This window comes from Plectropomus leopardus, chromosome 13 (assembly GCF_026936395.1).
Source record: "Plectropomus leopardus strain MGB_pleo_1.0 chromosome 13, ASM2693639v1, whole genome shotgun sequence".
Lineage (NCBI taxonomy): Eukaryota > Metazoa > Chordata > Actinopteri > Perciformes > Serranidae > Plectropomus > Plectropomus leopardus.
Genome location: NC_142188.1, coordinates 24,293,894 through 24,315,552, shown reverse-complemented (window position 1 = coordinate 24,315,552; position 21,659 = coordinate 24,293,894). Strand labels below are relative to the sequence as shown.

Here is a 21,659-nt window from a genome sequence, read left to right as displayed (position 1 = left end):
GTATTACACAACTCTGCACTCAGCGTCGACCAATGAGCTGTCAGGTTTCTCGTTTCCACAGTCCAACCGCCCGTCTCTCTCTCCTCCAGGTGACCAGCTGTGCCTGGGTGCCCGATGGCTGCCAGCTATTTACAGGCAGCAAGTGTGGAGTCATCACCGCCTACAGCAACCGCTTCACCAGCACCACGGTGGGTTTCCATGGCGACGTCCCCCCCTAACCTTCCGCCTCCACATCAACACCCAATCCACCCACCCACCTCCCATTACCCCCACCTCCCCTCCTCACCCCCCCCCTCTTTATACCGCCTCACCGTGCTCAAACGCTCAGCTTCATTAGTCACATCACAGTTGCCCTTGAAACACATTTCCACCGAGCCTACAAGTGGGATTAGAGGTCTGGGAGTTCAGTCATCAGAGAGGCTTTCAGACTTTCATCGGTCCCCACCAACAGGCATCTAGATTTCCTGTTTTCTCATCTCTGAAGGGGGTTTCAGCAGCAATTGATTTGTGCTGTTCAGAAAATCCTCTTGGAGATTCATTAATGGAGTTTTTTTTGGGAAACTGTTAAACCGAGATGCCTCATCCATGTTAACACTGAATCACACACAACTATTCAGATCTGTATGTCCTGTATGTATTGTCTCTAATATGTTTTTCATGGATATGGAAAATGTCTTTCCACAGCCGTCGGAGATGGAGGTGGAATCTCAGGTTCACCTGTACGGACACACAGGGGAGGTCACCAGCCTGTTTGTGTGCAAACCCTACAGCATTCTCATCAGTGTCAGCAAAGATGGCACCTGCATCCTCTGGGACCTCAACAGGTCAGTGTCAGGCTCCCAGAAACACATCTCAGCTTTGCTTCCAATGTTTCCCAGTGGCCACTCATGGTATTGCAGCAAAAAAAAATCCTCTGTGACCAAATTTTCCCCATAGACCACTTTTGTTCGAGACATCTATAGAACTGTTGACAAGACACTTCCAACTGCAAATAAAGTCAATTATGATTCTTTCTATTATGAACTTTTGCTCCATGGAGGTTTAATATTTGTACAAATTTCCTCAAAACAGGAACAATGATTTCAAAATCTGTGTCAACATAATCTAAAGTCTGTGAGCCGATTGGGTGACTCATTGATGAAACCTGCAGAAGAGACACGGTTGCGTATATTCAGTGGGCCGCATACTACGCAGGCTTGTCATTGTGTATCTACCTATTATTATACATTTATGGATGGGATTTCATGTAAAGCACCTTTGAGTACCTAGAAAAGCTCTATATAAGTCCTATCTATTATAGTCATTATTATTATTTATTATCCCGTGGGACCCAACACAATTCTTTGGAACTGGTGGTTTCATCTTTTCCATGGGTGGGAGCAGGGGGTCAAAAAGAGCATGCAGGTCCCAGAGATCGATTAACATGAAATCAAGACATTACGACAGAAAAAAAAAGCAAAGCAAGTCAGACATTTGGAGGAATTTCTCAGGAATATTGCAGATAATGATAATAACACTGAATCCCAGAGACACCAGAATAACCAATTATCTAGTTTCGTTATATTGGAGAGAAGGTAGATATCTCCACAACCAATATCTATAATGCTCGGCAACTCGCATCAAAACAATCTAGATTGATAAATTGCACAAGTAAGAGGAAATATGCATATTTTTGATTTTGAGGTGAACTGTCCATTTAAGAAGATTTGTATGTGTTTTTGTATGTGATAATGGAAATCTGAAGTAAACTGATGCTCTGTGTTCCTTCAGGCTCTGCTATGTTCAAAGCCTCACAGGCCACAAAAGCCCGGTGACTGCAGTTTCTGCCAGCGAGACGACGGGTGACATTGCAACCGTCTGTGACTCAGGTTAGGACGGCTCCACTCTGTGTCCTCTCAGACTTTATCATACTGCTATTCTAGACTGAAACAACGCTGACAGGAGTTATGACACATGATTCTGTGTATCCAGTTGGCGGAGGCAGCGACCTGCGTCTGTGGACGGTGAACGGTGACCTAATCGGACACGTCCACTGCAGAGAGATCATCTGCTCCGTGGCGTTCTCCAACCAGCCAGAGGGCGTTTCTGTCAACGTCATCGCTGGTGGGCTGGAGAATGGCGTTGTCAGGTGAGCAGGAACCTTCACCCCCCCACCCAAACTTTACTTATAGGCTTTTTCAGTCAATATACACTCAAACATTCAGACCCCTAAAAAGTAAATAAATGGAAAAACAAATAAATACATAAATGAATAAGTTAAAAAATAGATTAAATAAATAAAATTAATTTTTAAAATGAGAATGCAAAATATATATAATAATGCTATCAATGGTGATAATAGTTAAAAACTAAATATATAAATAAAGTAAAAGTTAATGATAAGTTACATGAAAACACAGCGCCATTTATGCCACGAGTCAAACCACAGAATGAAGGAAGGGAAGAGATTTGCTATGGTGTTTATGAAGGAACCTTTTTTTTTACATTCATGTTTTCCAAAACACTGACATATTCACACGTTTTATTATCTGTGAATATTTTCAGGTTGTGGAGCACGTGGGATTTAAAACCAGTGAGAGAAATCACCTTTTCCAAGTCGAGCAAACCCATCATCAGGTATCTCATCAGCACTGCAGCCATGTTATTCTTTGCTTGTGTGCGATGCCACCATTGTGAATAAATGTTTAATAGTGTGGAGAATATGATGATAATGTCCTCTCCTGTGTGCCGCAGCCTGACGTACTCGTGTGACGGCCATCACCTCTACACAGCCAACAGTGAGGGCACGGTGATGGCGTGGTGTCGGCGGGACCAGCAGCGTATGAAGCTGCCCATGTTTTACTCCTTTCTGAGCAGCTATGCCGCAGGCTGACTGTGTGTCTGACGTTTACTACTGTCCAGTTCTCAGCAAGAGGAGCCCTCCCCCCCCTCCTCCTCCTCCTCCTCCTTCTCCTCCTCCTCTCTGCACTGATAGGGAGGAGGACTTGTCAGCATGGCCTCAACCTCCCTGAAACCTCCCTAAACTTTTAACTAAAGCCATCCCCAGCTGAGCAAACTCTCCCACAGCATCAAGATAATGAAGATAGTATTATATGTATATAAATATATATTTATAAACATACTGAAGTGGAATGTCGGGGGTAATGGATGAATATTTGGCTGAGGCTGCAACAGACACTTTATACAAAAATCCATTTCTGAGAGTGTGTTTGGTTTGTTAGGTCTTTTATTATTTTTGTGTTGGGTTTGTGTTGCGCAGAGATCCTTGCCTGTTGTTGATTTTGCCATTTCCTGGTAAGCTGCTATCGTCTGGCCAAAGCCGGACCCAAAGTGTGAAGGCAACCCCTCCCGTCTCACCTCGGCGACGCTCGGATCTCCCGCAGCGCGTCATCTGACAGATTGCTGCTGGAGCTTCGGTGAGCATCGTCCCGCTGACGCTGCAGTAGCCAGGAGGGAGGGAGCCCCTCCTCGCCTCTGTCACCAGGAGACGCCCCGCTCTGTGGGAGTGAGACGCCGCTCTGCTGGGCTGTCTGCTCCACTCAAGTTTGAACACTAGTGTCATGGCCCTGCTTCACTTTGTATCTGAGCTCAGCGGAGGGATGGGGGGACGTTGGGATGAATTATTCCTTGTGTTGCCTGTTGTTCTGTCCTACTTTTGCATGCCAGAATGATGCTGACCTTGACTCTACGTATCTGTTATGTGACAGTTACTGTCATGATACTCCTTTATTAAGGCCTGCCTTGGTGGAACCTGCCCTTCTGCATTGTTGATATTCATTTATTTATTAGAAGCACCTCGGAGGCTCATCTTTCCTTCCTTCCCTCTCTTGTGTTTTACCAACTTGTCGCTCAAATGCACTAAAACCTTTTCACTACTTAATATTGTTTGCTGAAATTCTGAGAAAGCAACTAACAAACAGCATCAGACGCCTGAAGCTGGAGAAGAAGCAGAGAGGAATCTCCTGAATGCCCTGTTGCTGATCTACGAGGCATACCTGTGCAGAATTACAAAACGGTTGCAGTAGGTGGGGCGGCGTGCTGAGGAGCATCAGCAGACTGAGGTTAGAGCAGAGAGTGTTTCCTGCACTGTTGAGGTTTACAGCTCATTCAACTCTTACACACTACACTGATCAGTCCAGGAAACAATCGACCAAACATTTCTTTCCTTGCAGCTATTCTTTACATTCCCACTCAACCTACAGCACTTTCACTTTGTCTGATGTATGAAAGCACTGTTTGATCAGCTACCATTTACTTCAAGGAGAGCCAATGATCTGTGGTCTTGACATGAACTGAGTTTTGAGTTAACTCCACTAATAATTCTAATCCAGAAAGCAATATCAGACATGCAATAGGTCGTTTTCGTCATGTTTCATTTGTTTTAACTCAGCTGTGAAAAAAAGTTTTGCCTTTGTGTTGACTGCAGCGAAGCCTTCTGTAATGAAAAACGATGTCTTAAATTTCACACTTGGTGTTTGACTTGTTTACAAGAAAGGGAATATTTCTTCTTACATAACGACGTCATTCCTTTTGTTTTTGTTTTTTCCTTCTCAGCCCACCTGGACCCTTATTTTGTGCAGCATCAGGCCTGTACGAGACATGATGTTACTGTGTTCGTTTACTGTGTTTCATGCTTGCATGTGTACATAAAGTTCCTCCCTGAAATTTCTAAAAGTATGTGAGAACCAAAACCTTTTCTTTTCTCTTGAACATCCACGTGTGAGATTGTATGCATTTTCACACCCTATTTTTTGAGAAAATTGCAAAAGCGGGGGTAAAAAACATGATAGATTTGTTTCTGACACAGAAGGAAATATGTTTCTGTTGAACTATGCATAATTTAAGATCATTGTTTTGAGTTGCTTAAATTGTATCATTTATTGACCCCTCTGGGCTGTTCTGGCATCATGGACTAAGGTTCTGAAAGTGTTTTATGTTTCTTTTTGTTTGTATATACAGTATGTGTGTGTACGTATGGACAAAACAAGTGATGAGTATAATATAAATATATAAATATATATAAATATTTGAAGAAACATGACTACATCTTGTTCTTTGTGTTAAATTGTTTTTAGCTTGTGTGGCAAAAGGTGCATTCAGGGACATCCAAATCTCGGCGATGTTGCACAAGTACGTTAGATAAGAAGAAAAAAAATGATTCAAATCATTAATCTGGATGCAAATTCCCCCCCAAACCGCCGTGGCGTTGTTATGGATGAGGCCCTGCAGCTACTATGAGGGGGGGGGGGGACCCGGTGATGTCAAAGCTGATGTAAAAATGAAATGGGGAAGCCTGCAGATCTCAGGTGCCTTCTGCAGCAATAAAGCAAATTAGAAAAGCAGCAGATCCTAATTCGACTAATAGGCTGCCTCGGTGCGTTTAGGGCCAGCTTGTTCAGTAGAAAACGCCTCCTGCCTTGTTGCTGCTGCAGCTCCTGGTCCACTGATCGAGTGCTCCCTGCCCCACAGCCTGTATCTGATCGTCATACAGAGGTTTCCCCCCCTGCTGCATGCGTAACATCTCTCCAAGTCCAGCCGTGGTGCTCAACAAGACCTCACCGCTTGGATCTCATCTTCCTACACGGAATACGCACGACTCACACTGAGCGAGCCGCTGAGGCGAAATTAAAACGCCAGGATTTACCTCCTCGGGTTCAGTCCAGAGCGAATCGAGGCTGGGATTTCCTCTTATCATTTGATATTTGACAGATCCTCTTTTTGTGTGTGTGTGTGAGCGTGCGCGTGTGTGTGTGTGCGTGTGTATGTGTGTGTATGTGTGTGTTGGGTGGAGTCAACCCGGAATTCTCCAAATTGGAAAAGCATTGGCACATTTCAGGTAGGTCGGCGGCTGTAGCCTACATTAATGTGCTCCTAGCCGAGCAATGCAGCGAAGCATCAAGAGATATTTCCATGCATTTTGTTTTTTTTTTATCATGATGTGTGGTTTGCTGTTTTTCTGCTCTAACCAGGGCCGCAGCTCGCACGCCGTGTGTTCACAATTTAATCCCCTTAGAAATAAGAGTCGCCCATGTTTGACAGATCTGCATCAACAATTAGCATCGTTACATTCGGATAAAACGCCGTAGAGCCCCGTTTGAGCCCCAGCTGCAGCCGTGTGAGCTTCAGGATGTACGAGTCGGAGGGAAACCTAAAAGGAAAAGGCCTGATAGCTTCCTACGAGGGTGTGATTAAAAGCAATAAATTGGCTTTAGAGGCATGAAGGGTGGGTTTGGAAAATGATTTCACCGTCTGCACCCCCCCTTTACAAAACATCTGCTCTATAATACCCGTCTAAATACACCAAAAATCGACTAGATACGATGGAAATGGGATAAATAAGCAAATCGATGCAACAACAATCCACATTAAGTGTGAATTGATTCACCCCACCTCAGTGAGATGTTTCATATTTTCATGCACGTTAGTATAAGACACAGCTGTGATCAGGTGTCATGGCTCTCTCTCTCTCACTGCTGTGGCTGCCAAACTGGGACATTTCAGGAGTGAGGGGGTCAAGGGGGCCTAAAATCAGAGCAAGATTTAGTTTAACAATGATGCATGCACAGAGAGGGAGGTTGTAATGGATCAGGTGCAGTTGCATTCATGCACATTGTGGAGAAGTTGAATGTATGGAGGTGAAGAGTGGACAGATCTGCTCCAGTCTGTGTAGCTGTGAAACAGAGGGAGCAAAGTTTTCAAGAGCTGATTATTCAAAGGAAACGAGGCAACATAAACTCCCAAAATGTCTTCTATAGTGCCCTTAAGCAAAGCACTTGAGCAAACAAGACAACTTGACCAAACCAGGAGAAATAATCATGCATGATCACTGACTGTAAAATGACAAAATGCTGTCCAGCTGCTGCCTTTTAATCTCTTTCTTCAGATAAAATGGAGCTTGGCTGCCGTAAAAGAGATTCCCCCAGACAAAATGGGTCCTTTAAATAAAAAAGGTTGTGGAAGAGAATTGCTGCTACAGGGGTGGGGTGGGGGTAGAGACATGGCCAGGGGGGTGATGCTGCTTTGTGGATTTAATGTGATGTTCATTGACTCTTTGTGTCCCCCTTTGTGCCTGCGTTTGGCGTCACAGGAACACCATGAAGGACGGGATCGCCAACAACAGCACGGCCAGCATCTCCCAAGCCAGGAAAGCTGTGGAGCAGCTGAAGATGGAGGCCTGCATGGATAGGATAAAGGTAGGGGACTTTTATTTTTACCTGTGACTGTGAGCAAATATTTGCTTTTTGTTTCTGTTTGACCACATTTTCACTGTGTGGATTTGTAAATCACCTTGCTCAGTCACAGTCAAAATTTCTGTATTGCCATTTTATACAACTACAAGCGTAAAAGGGCTGTAGAATAATGTGATTAATGCGCTAAAAATCTGTGTATCTAAACTCCACTTACTTTAACATGAGTGTTTAGAGCAGTACGATAGCTTTCTTTTTATGAATGACAGTCTTAAGCTCCCAGTGTACATTTAATGTCTGAACATTCATTTATTTGACTCAATAGGTTAAAACATTGTTGCTATTGATTTCCAAAAACCATTAACAAAACGCATCAACAAGCCTATTCCTTCATCACAGTCAGCACTGTTTATTTGAACTCAGTCCCACGTACACATCATGCTGCTGTAAATACTCACTAGTGGACCAAATGTGTATCAATCCACTTCTCCAATTAGTCCCCTATTAATGCAATATTTTCCCATCAAAATAAATGCATGTATGCAGGTTTTTTAAACACAGTTGAAAAATTGGAAACCAACTGCATCCCCATTGCCGGTGGACCGACACTGTGTACACTGGTCTGCAGTAGTATGCCTTTCTGTTTAGTTTTTTATTGGTTTGATATGTTTAACGTCACCAACAGGCCAGAGAATAGCTTAAACAGCAGAGAGCAGCATGGAGGCCAGTGAAAATGTGCTCACTTCTTTGTTATATTTCTTACTTATTCAATCTCTCTGTGAAACTTGCTGCCTACTTATTTTTAACAATGTTCAAGTGCTGCTTGGGCAGAGATGGACAGTATTTTGTGGTGGGCCGTCATTGTACCATGCCAGCAAAGGACTAAAACTAGCACATCCACACAGGCGTAGTATTTCCATCATCGTCAGCTGAGCTTGAGCCAATAAATACCTGTGACTACTAAAAATTAATTAAACACGGGAGTGGCTGCCGATTGTAACCTTTCCATCAAAACTAGCTAGTAACTAACCGAATTTAAGTGGGGAAATTGAAATGTCAAAATGGACCGTTTGATTTTCAAACGCCGATGGATAGTAAATGTGCTGAGCATGTTGGATATCTTTTCATCCACACCTGAGGAGTAGACCATCTGCAGCTGTTGTGCTTGTTGTTGTGTGTGGAAAAAGAAGTCATTGCAATCATCCTATAGTAATCATCTCAGCTTGTGTATTATTTCTGGTTGTTGAAAGGGCATCATTACTTATTTTGAAATTTCGACAATGACTTAAGCCCCACCAATGTATGGTTTAGCCTCACCTTTATATAGCCAAAAAGAAATTGTCTGCCGTTGCCACTGGGCTTCAGAGAGGCGAAGAAGGTTTTGAGAGACACACTGCCACAGTTTTGTTTTTGGTCAGTTTAATGGGGTTTGTTGATAATAATGTTATAAAGTATTAACAGCGTCTAAACTAAAATGACAAGAGGAGCAAGGTGGGTGTTTAGTTATTAGCATTACCTTGTACCTCCTCTGTGACTAACTACACATGCTCCCATGTTGATTTAGCCTAGCATTAAGACTGGAATTGGGGAAACAGCAGGCCGGGTTTTGTCCAAAGGCAGCAAAATATGCCTACAAGCACCTCTAAATACCCAGACACACTAAACTGACATTAAGAACTTATGGCAAGGAAGTCCAAGTGTTGTGTCGCCTCAAGTTGCCTGTGTCTCGGCCAAAAGTTGCACTGAACACACTGCAAAGACTTCAACCCACTGACAAATATTTCTGCGCCTGTGTGAGAGGAAATAACTTTATGTACCAGCACACAGCAGTCACTTGTCATTTAAAAAGTAAAAAATGAAGACCAACAGGACGTATTTAGGACAAACATTTAGCCAGTTAACACATTAACAACACAATGCCGAAAGAATAAATTATATTTACAGTTAAATAGTGAACAGTAACACAAACTTTCAGGAAATATTTCTGCTGAGGAGCTCAACAGCAAAAACCTATTAGAATAAGTTTATTTTGATCTCACTCTCTTTACTTTAGAGGAAATAATCCTGCAAACAATCCCCTCAAATCTTAGTGTTGTTTTTACATTTAATTAAACAATGAAGATACAACCATGCTGATTAGCGAGCTCTCAAAGTGTTGAAAGGTGAATTCTTTTCATTTCAGACTCAGCCAGGCTAACTGTTTCCCCATGTTTACAGTCTTTATGCTAAGTTAAGCTAACTGGCTGCTCTCTCCAGCACTAGTTGCCACCTCAGTGCATTATGAATGCATTAACCCATATATTATATGGGCTGATACAGTATCAGTAAACCATCTTCTAATGTGGCCTCGAGCAGAGATGATGAGCTACAGAGGTCTGGAACTCACTTCTTTTTTTCGTAATCAACTTTTTTAGAGAATTTTTTCTTTTCTAAGAATATCAAACTTAATGAAAAGTAAAAATAATAATAAAAGTTGTGATAGTAAATAAAGTTTCATTAGAGGTCAGGACTATGACCCGGTGGTTGTGCATAAAAGATCTTTCACTTTGTCGATAAGGGAAGCACAGGCACAGATAGTTAATTGTTTGGTATTATACATTTTTGTAAGTCACTTCTTTCTAACTTGAACCCCCCCCCCCTTTTTTTTTGCCTCACTCAACACTGACTCAAATGACATCACACAAGGCAGTCTCCAGACTTTCTGCAGCTCCCTCTGGAGCCACACAAGGCTTTCCACAACTTTTTTTCACATCTATAAACATTTATAATTATTCCTAATTGGAGTTCCTGTGATTTATTTCAACAGCCGACTGCGGGCTGCCAACTAAATTAATGTTTCTCAGCTCAATTTAGTGCAACTACTTCTGACAGACATCACATGAAGCTTCAGTTCACCTAAAAAGTAACGGCGGCCACCTCTCTGTCAGCGTCACTGCGAAACGCCACTGTGCACAGCTGGGAGACTCCAGTAGCACCAGTGTGGTAACAGCGAGGGATGAACCCGGAGGCATGCTAGGCCTCTGTGATTGTTGACCACTGCTGACATTAGTTTTCCACCAATTTGGGTCATCTTCTCTGAGTGTGATCACAGAGATTGTCCTCTGTTAGCACTTACTCATACAGGCTTCTTCTCATCTTACATTGCCAGTGTTTGATTTCGGCAAGTGTGCAGCAGGCTTGTGAGTTTCACTGATTCAGATTTGCAGTTGCAGCAAAGAAAATTGGACTATTTGTTCACTTTTTCTGTGCAATAATCATATTCCTGATACCCATAACATCCTGCAGCTTTTATTGTGAAGGAGTCATCATAATCTGTCCCTATCGTACAACACCTGGTTAAATATTGACTTTAAAGCCCTTTATGCTCTTTATAGTTGGGGTCAGTCACTGTGCTTTAAATGTCATAATATTCATATTTAAATAGAGATTTTCATATACCAGTCATTAGATTGAACCTTTCCTAGAGGTCTTTTTTTCACTGCATGATCTTTGCACCCAAATAAATGACTGTTTTACATGAATATGTTTCTGGCATATGAAGGGGGCGGTGCTTTGTAACATCGTTCATGAACGACTTCTTGTGCAACTTAAAAGGCCGTGTCATCAGCTCATTCGATATGCTCCTCATGTGCTCAGGGAATGATTGCCCCACAGCCCCGAGGCTGTTCGCTCAGCATTATAGCCGGGGCCTGGAAGTCTGCCATACACCATCATCCCTACTCAGCACAACAAAGGCTGCTTACAAGAAAAACTCTTCCTTAAAAAAAACCCCAAAGTGATTATCCCCCACGTCTAATCACACTTTGGGAGATGTTTCAGGAGGAACTCTAATTTAACCTACAAGTTGACTTTTTGGCACAATGTTTCATTTAAGTCTTTTTAAGATATGTACATATTTGGATCTAATATACTTCTAATCATTGATTATCAATCAAGAAGTTGTTTTTCATTGACTTAAAGTGATTTTACGATCATATTTTGAAAAAATACTTTTGCAAAATACAATGTTTACTTTTAGTTGATACATAAATTTGCAGAATAAATACAAATGACATGAAACCCTAAACATACAGTATTTAAACCAGAATATTCATAATATTCTTTAGAATTGAACAGTATTTCATTCCAGCTCATCAATTGCTAAAAAGGCTGAATTTAAAAAAAGAAGAAAAAAAGAAAAATAAATCCTATACACTGGAACTTTAATGGCAATGTCAGTAATAATAGTCTGTGGTATTATTAGGCCACGTTTGTACTATTTTGAGTGCATTGGTAAAGATCAAACCTTTGAAATACAACGATCAGACGCACACTAATTTTTCTCAAGAGTGTTACACCTATAATGCAGCCCTCCTGCGTTGGTTGGCTAGTACTCGTCACTTCATCACATCGAAGACAGACATAGTTTGGGGTTAGGCTGTGGCTCAGAGGTAGAGCAGGTCGTCCTCTAAATGGAAGGTCAGCGGTTTGATCCCTTGCTCCCCCGTTGCAACATGTTGAAGTGTCGTTGGGCAAGATACTGAATCCTAAATTGCTTCTGAATGAGCATCATCAGAGTGTGAGTGTGTGTGAATGATTACTGAGTAGCAGGTGGCACCTTGTACGGTAGCCTCGGCAACGTGTGAATGTGTGTGTGACTGGGTGAATGTGTGTGTGACTGGGTGAATGTGACAATGTATTGTGAAAGCACTTTAAGTGGTCAATAAGACTAGAAAAGCGCTATACAAGTACAGTCCATTTACCATTTAGGTCAAAGAGGTTATGGTTAGGGTTAATAGCCTATCACAGTATAGTAGAGCAGGACTAGGCTATGGGGGAAAAATAACACAGATTAGACACAACCTCCGGCAGCCTTATTGGAGGTCTGCTTTTTCGTGGGGGTCTTGGGCGACAGCGGCCTCTAGCTCTTCCAGTTTTTAGACAGAGCCTGCAACTTCTGCTGTTGTCAACAGAACGCAAATAAAGTTTGAGTAAAGTCTTAGACTAATGCCATGTTCACATCATATCATATGTAACAGCTAAGAGAAAAAACTGTTCACATTAAGTATCAAAAAACTGTGGCTGCAAAGGCATCCTTTATATAAGGCCTTTATATTATAATGGAAATCAAAAATCAATATCAAAGCTTGAGATGTTTATTAAATGTTTCACTTGGCCTGAGTCAACTATTCCAAGAAGAGGCACACGCATTTTTCAGCTATGTGTTTCAGAATTTAGGTTAGCAGTCCGTCTTGGCATAGCGTGTGAATACTAAAAATAACTGAAGGTTTATCAGTATGCAGCTAGCATAAAATTTTTCAGGATTTTGAACATTTGAACACCAATTTCATCAGACCAACCAGTGTAAATAGTGAATTTTGTCCTCAGTTGTTATACATTTACACATTGTGTTCAGCCCACAGCCAGTTCTGCAGTGGATTCACATCATCACATCAAAAGGACGGTGACACAGCTGAAAAAATAGAACCATAAATATGTGTTTACCATATTGTTTGTAGTGAGAGGAATCAAATGACTGTCACAGTGAGCGGGTATGATGGACAAAAGAAAAACAAAAGAACGTTACAAAAATGAAAAATGGCACCAGCATCAAGCATAACAAGGTCATGGTTGAATTGCTCTTAAAGTTGTAAACTGTTTATTAGCGTACATAATAATCTGCTGTCATGGACAAAAATAGTGTGCAAGGTTAACTAACTCATTTATAGCGCTGCTGAAGGTGAAGGGTAAATGGTAAAAAAAAAAAAGTGTAAAATGATGTTCTGTTAAATGAGCTGAGAAGTGTTCGGATCACATGGTGTCTGAATAGATCTGACTTGTCAGTTTTATTGTCACCTTAGCATTTTATGGAAAAAGACACGTCAGACTTGAATGTGAATGAATCTTAAATGTCACACTGATCTATATCTGAGAGGCTTTCACTCAGCTCCATAGTAGGTCTGAGAGATATTTAAGCTCACTGAATAATTGACTTCTGCAGCCTCATTTGGCTGCAGTATGGAGCATTTTTTGCTCTTATGTGAAAATGTAAGAGCACCAAAACTTAGAACTTGTCAGAGACAAAGTAGTGTTATTATTGGCATATTTGAATTCATTCAGTGAGTTATTTAAGTGTTTAATCAGGCCAAAACTTCTCATCTCTTACAAAAACAAACATATGATTCAAAATTAAAAGTCCAATGTGGAGTTTAGGGGGCCATATTGGCAGAGTAGGAATATAGTGTAATGAGTATATTTTCTTTAGTGTATAATCCACTAAAAATAAGAATACTGTCTTCGTTACTTTAGAATGAGCTGTTTATATCTTCACATGGAGTGGTTTCTCGCCCATAGGGACAGATGGACAAACCAAACACTGGCTCTGTACAGGGCTGTTTGCATTTTCATGTTTTGCGGGGGGAATCCTAACCCGGAGAGGTTTCAGCTGGTTGCAATCTGCAATCCTCATCACTAGACATCACTAAATCCCCCAAAATCTTGCACACTGGACCTTTAAGTAAAACATGACACTGGTAAAGTTTAATTCATCCAACTGTGAGGACCTTTTATATAAAATATTTGGTAAGATGCACTGGGTTCACATACAGTTTCACTCTCTGTATCAGAGCTCACATTTCTCAGCAAATTATTAGCCATAATAATGTCCCAAGAAAAACTTAATGAATGCATTAAGCAGAAAATATGTTTCCACTCATTAAGACAGCAGGCCACATTGGGCCTCAGGCAGTTATAAATATTGTATTTTAGGTATTTATATAACATTTTTGCTAATTCATAAGGGAAAAAATACCTTAAGTCCTCAGATGGGAGAGTTGGTTGGTCCCTCTAAAAACAATTTCAGGAGCAGCATGATTTTACATCTGTATTATTTTCTCCACAGTTGTTGGATGATTGAAAAGACAGGTAGCTGTTTGGGCTTTAATAACCACTTGGCACATCAGATGTGGAGATCCAAGTCATTCTTTATTAACGGCCCTGAAAAAAGAGCCACTGAAGTAGAGCATGGCTGCAAATGAAAGCAGAGAAAAGTACAGAGAAAGAGGAGGAAACAGACAGTTGGCCACGTCTGGCGATCCCTTAAATTTAATTAAGGGATCTGATGAGGGAGAGTGTGTATCAGTGACAGGAGGAGTCTCTGTGCTGCTGATTGAGGGATCACCACATTCTCATTAATTGCTCAATCAGCCAAAGGAATGTGATCTGTGCTAATTAGAAGGACTCTCCTTCCACCATGGGGCTGCAGTGTAATTACAGTCAGTCTGGGCCTAATGACACACGCCGTGCAATACCACTTTTTGTCCTGTGGGGCTCCTGTCCTCTGCGGAAACACTGGCTGCAGTTACATGATATAAGTATCAGTATAAATACTTCGTTTACTGTGATTATGAACAGAATTCAGCTGTTTAGTTGCATTGTAAGAGAAGGGTTTGTTAGTGTTCCCGCTTTGTACAGATTAGTGCCTGAATGAGGTCAAATGAGACAGAAATATTAAATAACAATGTAACTAAAATGATTAACCATTTAATGTATTGTGTCTTCTGAGTCAGCAGATAATTTTTGATATGACTGACAGCTCTGAGTATGACTCCAATACAGTAAACCAGTTTGATTAGTACCATGTATTTGACATATTAAACTAATGATGTTCCCATCATCCTCAGCTATTTTTAGTGCACATTAGCAAATATTAGCATGCTAACAAGGCCAAATATGATGGTGAAAAAGGAGAAGTGCAGGTATGAGTCCTTAAACCTGTAAATGAGGTCTGTGGTTAACAAGCTGAAGGGACTTTCATGTTTTGTTCTACATCGTAAAATATGGCGATAAATAATCCCACTCATGAATTTCGAAGCCTTTTTGTGTCTCAGAGAAAATGATTGCTAACAAATGGCTCAATAAGATCACTGAACGACATAACACCAAACGCAGCTTTACAGCCTCGTTGTGGTATGGGTGTTAAGTCATGCAGACATACTTCTGGCGATTGCATTTGTGCTTCAAAAATCATTTGTGAAGATTATCTTGCTGAACAAAACATGCAGTTATCATAAACTTTTGTCAACCACAGATCTTATTTACTGCAATAATCCACAGTTCAATGGAAAAATACCAGAGGCTTTTTAAAGAGGGAACCAGGGCAAAGCTTGTTTGCGTGTTGGCCAACAACAGCTGGAACAGTTACCAAATTAAAATGTTTAATTTTAATGAAGCATGCAGGTAGAATAATGCACATCTGTCCTCTTGTTACAATAATATAGAAGGTTCATCATGACCCTCCTATTTATTTCTATTTTCTTAAGTTAAATACTCATCATGTCTTTTTTTTGGGGGGGGGGGTTATTGTTGTTGTTGTTTGTTTTTGTTTGCTAGGTTTTTTTTGTTGTTTTTTTTTTTTTTTTTTACAATTGCTTGATAAGCTGCATAAGGTGGAAACTCTTTTTGTGCTGTAACTTTTATTCATATTTGTAAATAGCAATAATTATCGAGAACAAAACAAACATGCACATCAGCCCACACAAACAAAATGTCATCCCTGCAGCACTTTTTGGTAAACAAGAAACCTGCTCAACACGGTGGTGTTGTCATTATGAGCATGTTACCTTACTGATGTTGGCATGAAGCTGAAAACACTGCTGTGTCTGAATACAGCCTCACTGTGCTGCTAGCATGGCTGTGGACTCGATATCTTGATATAGATTTACTAGCACAGCATGAGGTGCCTCAGTGGCTCCATAACTTTTTGCTTTATGTGACCCCTTAAAATGAAGCAATGACCTCCTTCTCAGGGTGATTTATTTGAAGGATTGCTAGATGCCCTGTAGAGCTGAAAATATACCCAGAACCATAGGTGGGGAAGCACTGAGGTAAAGATACAGTAAGTCAACCCGAAGAGATTTTTCTTCTAAGATAAAAGAAAAATACATCAATTTATTCTTAAATAACTGTTTATTTTAACACAGGAAGGTGGCTTACATGATAAAATACAGTGCTGCATGTGATATTCTATATTTTCTATATTTTCTTATCAAATTCCATGAAAATACTAAAACCAACAATTGTTCCTATGATAACTATAGAAGAGAAAACAAAAAGTTGTTAAAGGTTTTCAGTCATCCAGGTCATGGTAATTCTAAATGCTACATTGTAAGGAGCTGGACTTGCTTGAGTTTCTTGAAGATACTTCTGAGCCAAGAGGCTTCTTCACTTTTGATTTTTCTTCTGAACTGAACTTGGCTGAGAAATGAAACATCTTCAGGAAACTCAGGCAAGTCCAGTTGCCTACTATATAGCACTTAGAGGAAAAAGCAAAGTCCACACACTTAACTATGCTGCCATAAATATTTAATTCAGTTACCACTGAGGTGACGTTTCAAGCTACATGCTCTTCATCAGACAAGTTACGGTGCAGACACACACCTTCAAATACCTACTATACTAGGTCATAGTTATTTTTTTCTTCTCTTGTCTTGCACCTAGTTTGTTGTTGTCTAGATGTGAATGCTTTTGTGAACTTTTCCTAAGACAGTTACTTCATGTGCAGCCAAATCCTGATATACGTCATTCTTTTCTCCCCGAACACATTAAAACGCATTTATGAGCCACATTGTTGCAAATGTGTCCCCAGCAAATGCACTACTTGCTCACATTCGAGCAACATTTGTGAGAAACCACAGTACACTTTTATTTCAGAAATTCTATTTGCCATTTTTAAAAAGTGAATGTATATATGTGTGAGGTGCATCAATAGATATAGGAGCGAATGGGTTTGCGGCCACAGGGAAGGGAAGGCTGAAAGACTTGAGAGACTGTCTAACATATTGTTGGTTAATGGTCTTTTCATGGGATTTGTGACAAAAAGAAAAAAGAGAATAACACTAGCCTTATTGTTCCTTTTAAAATGCAGAATTCTCACCTGAGCAACCCTTTAGATGTATCATTTCCTGCTGTGAGACTGTAAAAATAATATTGTATTATCCATGTTTAAGGCTAAAGCTCATAAGCAGCATGATGAATTAGTGTGTTGTATTCTCCTGTGAGAGCAGCAGTGGGTGAGGTGAAATGGCAGACAGGAGATCAGATGGCTCTGTCCTCCACGTAGATCCCTGAGCCCTCGCCGTCCCTCTGATGCAGCTGCTCCTCTGCTCTCCATTTGCAGCCTCCCCTCCCGTAACAGCAGCAGTAGCCCACATTCACACACAGTTTGTCCGTCCGTACTGTAAAATATATACTAGTCACTATTTGACTTTCAAAATTACGCAATGCAACTTTTTGCCTTGAGGCAGAAAGTGTGATGGTAGTCCTGGCCTCGATTCCCCTCAGCTGGTCAAGGTCCCGCCTTAACACCTGTCAGTCATCTCGATGAGCTGTCTCGTCTTATTGCCTGAGGCTGAGGAAACAGGCATCAGTGCAGTCGCCACAGGCACCGACGACTCAGACGCACACATGATGTGCAGTTTCAAAGAAAAAAGAGCCATGCAACAGTCACTCACACTTTGGACGTGTCTCATCTGCTGTGAGTTTAACTCCAAAACGTTTATCATTTATCGTGCACGTTTATCAAAATTAAAGCACACAAGAAGAGTCGCACAACTCTTCTTCAGGGCTCCATGTTTTATTCACCTCAACATAGTCACCTGTACAATATTTACTTTTAAAGGATAGTAAAATGTATGAGAGAAATGACCATAAATGCAAAAACATCCAACAACGCAAACCAACTTTAAGGTCCAGTGTGTAGGATTTATGTGATATATTAGTGGAAATTGAATATAATATAATAAGTATGCTTTCTTTTGTGTATAGTCAACTGAAAATAAGAATTGTTGTATTTTTGTTACTTTAAAATGAGCAGTTTAATTTGACATAGGACACGGGTGATCGTCTACAGAGATTGCCATGTTCACCACCTTGTTTCTACAGTAGCTCACGATGGAAAAAGCATGTACTGGCTCTGGAAAGGGACATGTGCATTTTTGGGTTGGACACTGTAATAAGCAGGCTCTCTGTGATAAGATCGGTGGAAAAGGGGATTTTTTAAACATTAAAACTGCTTTATTTATGGTTTTTACCAGTATAAATCACTTGGTCTGTTAGTTTTTGAGAGGAAGAGACCTCTGGGGATAATTCAGCTTCCATTAAAAACCTCCTGAACTATAAAAACTGAAGGAATTCTAACAGGGAGAAGTTTCAGCTAGTTGCATCTTCAGTCCTCACCATTAGATGCAACTAAATCCCACTAAATCGTACACACTGCTCCTTTTAAAACCCATCAATGGTGTGGCTAAATGGATGGCAATGTTGGTTGATCAGTCTGCTGTCGATAATGATCAATTTATTTCACTACAGACATTCATGGTCCCCAGAGGCCACAGACAATTTTCACTTGTCCAATACTTAGGTTTTTTACCAAATACCTACAAAAGTAATGACATTCCCATCAGCCTCAGGCTTAATTTCAATATTGAGAGGGACACATATGAAATGAAGGATTTGGGGTCTCTCCACAGGAAATTTTGAGGAACAAACACTTAAATTCCTGCATTTCAGCTGAATTTTTTATTCACCAATATGTCCCCTTTCTGCATCAATTTATGGTGGAAATGTTTTAAATTTTGTCAAAATAAAAGTCCTCAGCTATTTTAATATTTTTATTGGGGGGGACAAATGCACTTGTTCTAAATATTGAGGGGTACATGTCCCAAGTTCCTCACCAGAAATCTACACCAAGGGCGTCAGCTGTACTGTATAAATTTGTCAGTAAGTGTTTATTGACTTAGCTAAGTCAATTTAACACTTAAATACTATACTGCATTAACTAAAATTCAGCCTTAGTCTTCAATTCAATTATTTTGGGGTCATTCTATCTTTATTAGACAGCAACAGGGGGAGAGATGAGAGTAGAAGATAAAGAGAGACAGAGACACAGCAAAGGTCCCCGGCTGGATTTGAACTTTTAAATCACATGACTACTGATGAATTATAAATAGAAAACCGGAAACTCCCTCAGACACCACACCGATGAAGGCACGATAGCTGAAAAAGTTGTAAATAAAGCATTTTGCGCTGGAGAAGAATGCGACTAAGTTTTAATTTTAATAAACCAAAAACCTCCCAAACATAATTTAAAATTTAAACAAAAAGACAGAGTCAAATGAGGGAGACCTCTCTGTGATCCTCGGTTAATAAGTTTATGTAACAGTTATTATGTAATAGCCAAATCACATATGCTTGTCCTTTTGTCTCAACACTTCAGGTCTCCAAAGCAGCTGCAGACCTGATGGCGTATTGCGACGCCCACATACGCGAGGACCCCCTCATCATGCCCGTCCCTGCCTCCGAGAACCCTTTCCGGGAGAAGAAGTTCTTCTGCACCATCCTCTGATGACCTAATGGTAGAGCTGTACGGGTGCAGGCATGGCGTTGCCTGTCTTCTCTGTCTTCACCACACCTGAAGCTATTGGCCATAGGCGTTGAGTTGAGTTTTGCCACGTGGACACTCTGTTGTTGGTCAGCTCTGTCCTGGTGGCTGAAGGTTTTTGGGGAGTCAGCTACCAAACTGGCAACCCAGTGAGCGTATCATGTCTTGTTAAATAGGTTTGTTATTGCTTTGTTATTAGAGAACAGCCTTGCTCAGTGCTTAATGAGATGAGAGATGTTTTTTTCTTTTATTGTGCTAGATCTTAACATGCCTCAGGAAACAGAAATTTGCCCAATATCTATGACTTTTTTAAACATTTATTCCCCTTCCCTTTATCTGAATAAAACAGAGCAGAGTTAATTTTTGTATTATCTTGAGCATAATTGGCGTTAGTTTTTTATTGCTTTCAGTGCACAGGTTTGACTATTTGTAGCAACACTTAATGAAAGCACTACTAAAATTTGAAACTTCCCTTACTGGTGGTTTCTCTTTCAATTTGCCTCCAGAGTCACAAACAATTAACCCGCTCGTTTTAGCGCTGCGGTACAGTCAGATTCAGATTAGAACCTAGAAACAGAAACCTTATCTCGCATTGCGAATTATTTCAGCTTGTGCCAACTGCTCTGGTAATAAGAAGAAGGTGGCTGCACATCAGTTCTGCTGCAAATAAATAAATAGACTCCGTGTTTATTGAAAGGTGCCGAGCTAATGTTTCAACAGCGAGATGAGTTCTGCAGGGTTATCACTGTGCAAACAACCCTTAGGTCAAAAATTATTTATGAATCTGCCAACTCCTTCCCCAGCCCGCTCTAATGCATCCTACCTTTGCTGCTCTGTTTGATTTACTCTTCATATACTTCATCCACTTCAAATCAGACACACTATCAGTTAATCCTGCAGCCCTCAACTGGAATATTTCTTCAAGTTGCAGGACGTTTTTTTCCTCTTATTTCCTTAACATTTGTTTTCTGGGCATGTTTCCTGAGCCTGATTCCTTTTGCCTGTCCTAGAGTGAATGGCAAGGCCTTTGACATTAATGCCAAACCAGAGGCCTGCATGTTTCTCTGCTCCTTTTTGACAGCTCCCCTCCGTTTCTGAGGGACTGTCAGTCTTTTAGAGTGTACAGTATGTTACAGTGCCAATTTCTGTGAGAGCAGTGTGATCTTCACACTGTGCTCCCACAGCCTCTTTTTTTCCTTCTCCGTTTTGTTTGTTTTTAGAAGAAAAAGCACACTGTCGAAACATTTCCTTTACATGGTAGTTGAATAGCATTTGCTAATTTTTACGATGAATTGTTATGATCGTTCTTAATATTGTTATTATCAGTAGTATTATTGAATATTTGTTGCACAGCACTGACCGCTACATGACGTGTAGTGCTACTAAGCTTGTATGATACTTAGGAGAAAAAAAACACATTTATAAATCATGCAGTTATTGATACTATCTGAGAATTTTTTAAAAACAATGGAATGGGTCGGTTTACATAATATGATCCCTTCAGTGGTTCAGGCTTTTTGCATCACCGTTTCTGTAAAATGAAAGGTAATTAACCCTTGGTACTTGAACAGCCATCGCATTAAGAATCAAACTGATACTGGACTATTGGACTCAAATTGTTTTCAGGAAAATTATTGTCTTTATTTCCTAACTAAGAAACCTGAGTCTGACCTCAGGGTGCTCCCTCTGACCTCATCTTAAGGATGGTGCCAAATCTGAAACAAGAAATATAGTGGCTAGAGATGAATATTGCATGGATTTATTTCTATCTTAACAGAGAGAACTATTATGATATGAAATATTGCCTCTTCGTTGACTTTCTGGGTGCTACTCTGCACATAATAATCTAATTGGAGTCCGGATATGTCGACAGTGTGCAGCTGTATTAATGAATGGTATTATCGTTTTGGTAAAAAAAAAATAGCATTTAAATAGCAGGCTTTGTAAATCCTTTGATGGATCGAATGAATTAAAGGAAAACGGTAACCCCAGTGTGCTGTGTCTTCACTATTTCTGCCTTTTGTCTCTCATTGACGATCTGAGCCGCAGTCTAT

The 21,659-nt window shown here is 40.6% G+C and overlaps 2 protein-coding genes across 10 annotated transcripts in view; both read left to right on the top strand.

Moving 5' to 3' along the window:
• The window catches only part of lyst (lysosomal trafficking regulator), a 73,957-nt gene extending 68,916 nt beyond the window's left edge, over positions 1-5,041 (top strand). For all 9 annotated transcript variants that reach the window (XM_042502736.2, XM_088086207.1, XM_088086206.1 and 6 more), the window contains 6 exons: positions 90-188; positions 685-824; positions 1,771-1,868; positions 1,972-2,128; positions 2,545-2,616; positions 2,734-5,041. In XM_042502736.2, the coding sequence (XP_042358670.2) occupies positions 90-188; positions 685-824; positions 1,771-1,868; positions 1,972-2,128; positions 2,545-2,616; positions 2,734-2,872 (705 nt within the window). In that variant the 3' untranslated portion in view covers positions 2,873-5,041. The remainder of the gene's footprint in view (positions 1-89; positions 189-684; positions 825-1,770; positions 1,869-1,971; positions 2,129-2,544; positions 2,617-2,733) is intronic.
• A 259-nt stretch (positions 5,042-5,300) lies between these two features.
• Positions 5,301-21,596, top strand: gng4 (guanine nucleotide binding protein (G protein), gamma 4). The gene is made up of 3 exons (XM_042502308.2): positions 5,301-5,836; positions 7,088-7,193; positions 19,441-21,596. Exons 1-3 carry the CDS (start codon positions 5,763-5,765, stop codon positions 19,567-19,569), a joined length of 309 nt encoding a protein of 102 aa, XP_042358242.1. The 5' UTR covers positions 5,301-5,762; the 3' UTR covers positions 19,570-21,596.
• The last annotated feature ends 63 nt before the right edge of the window (positions 21,597-21,659 follow it).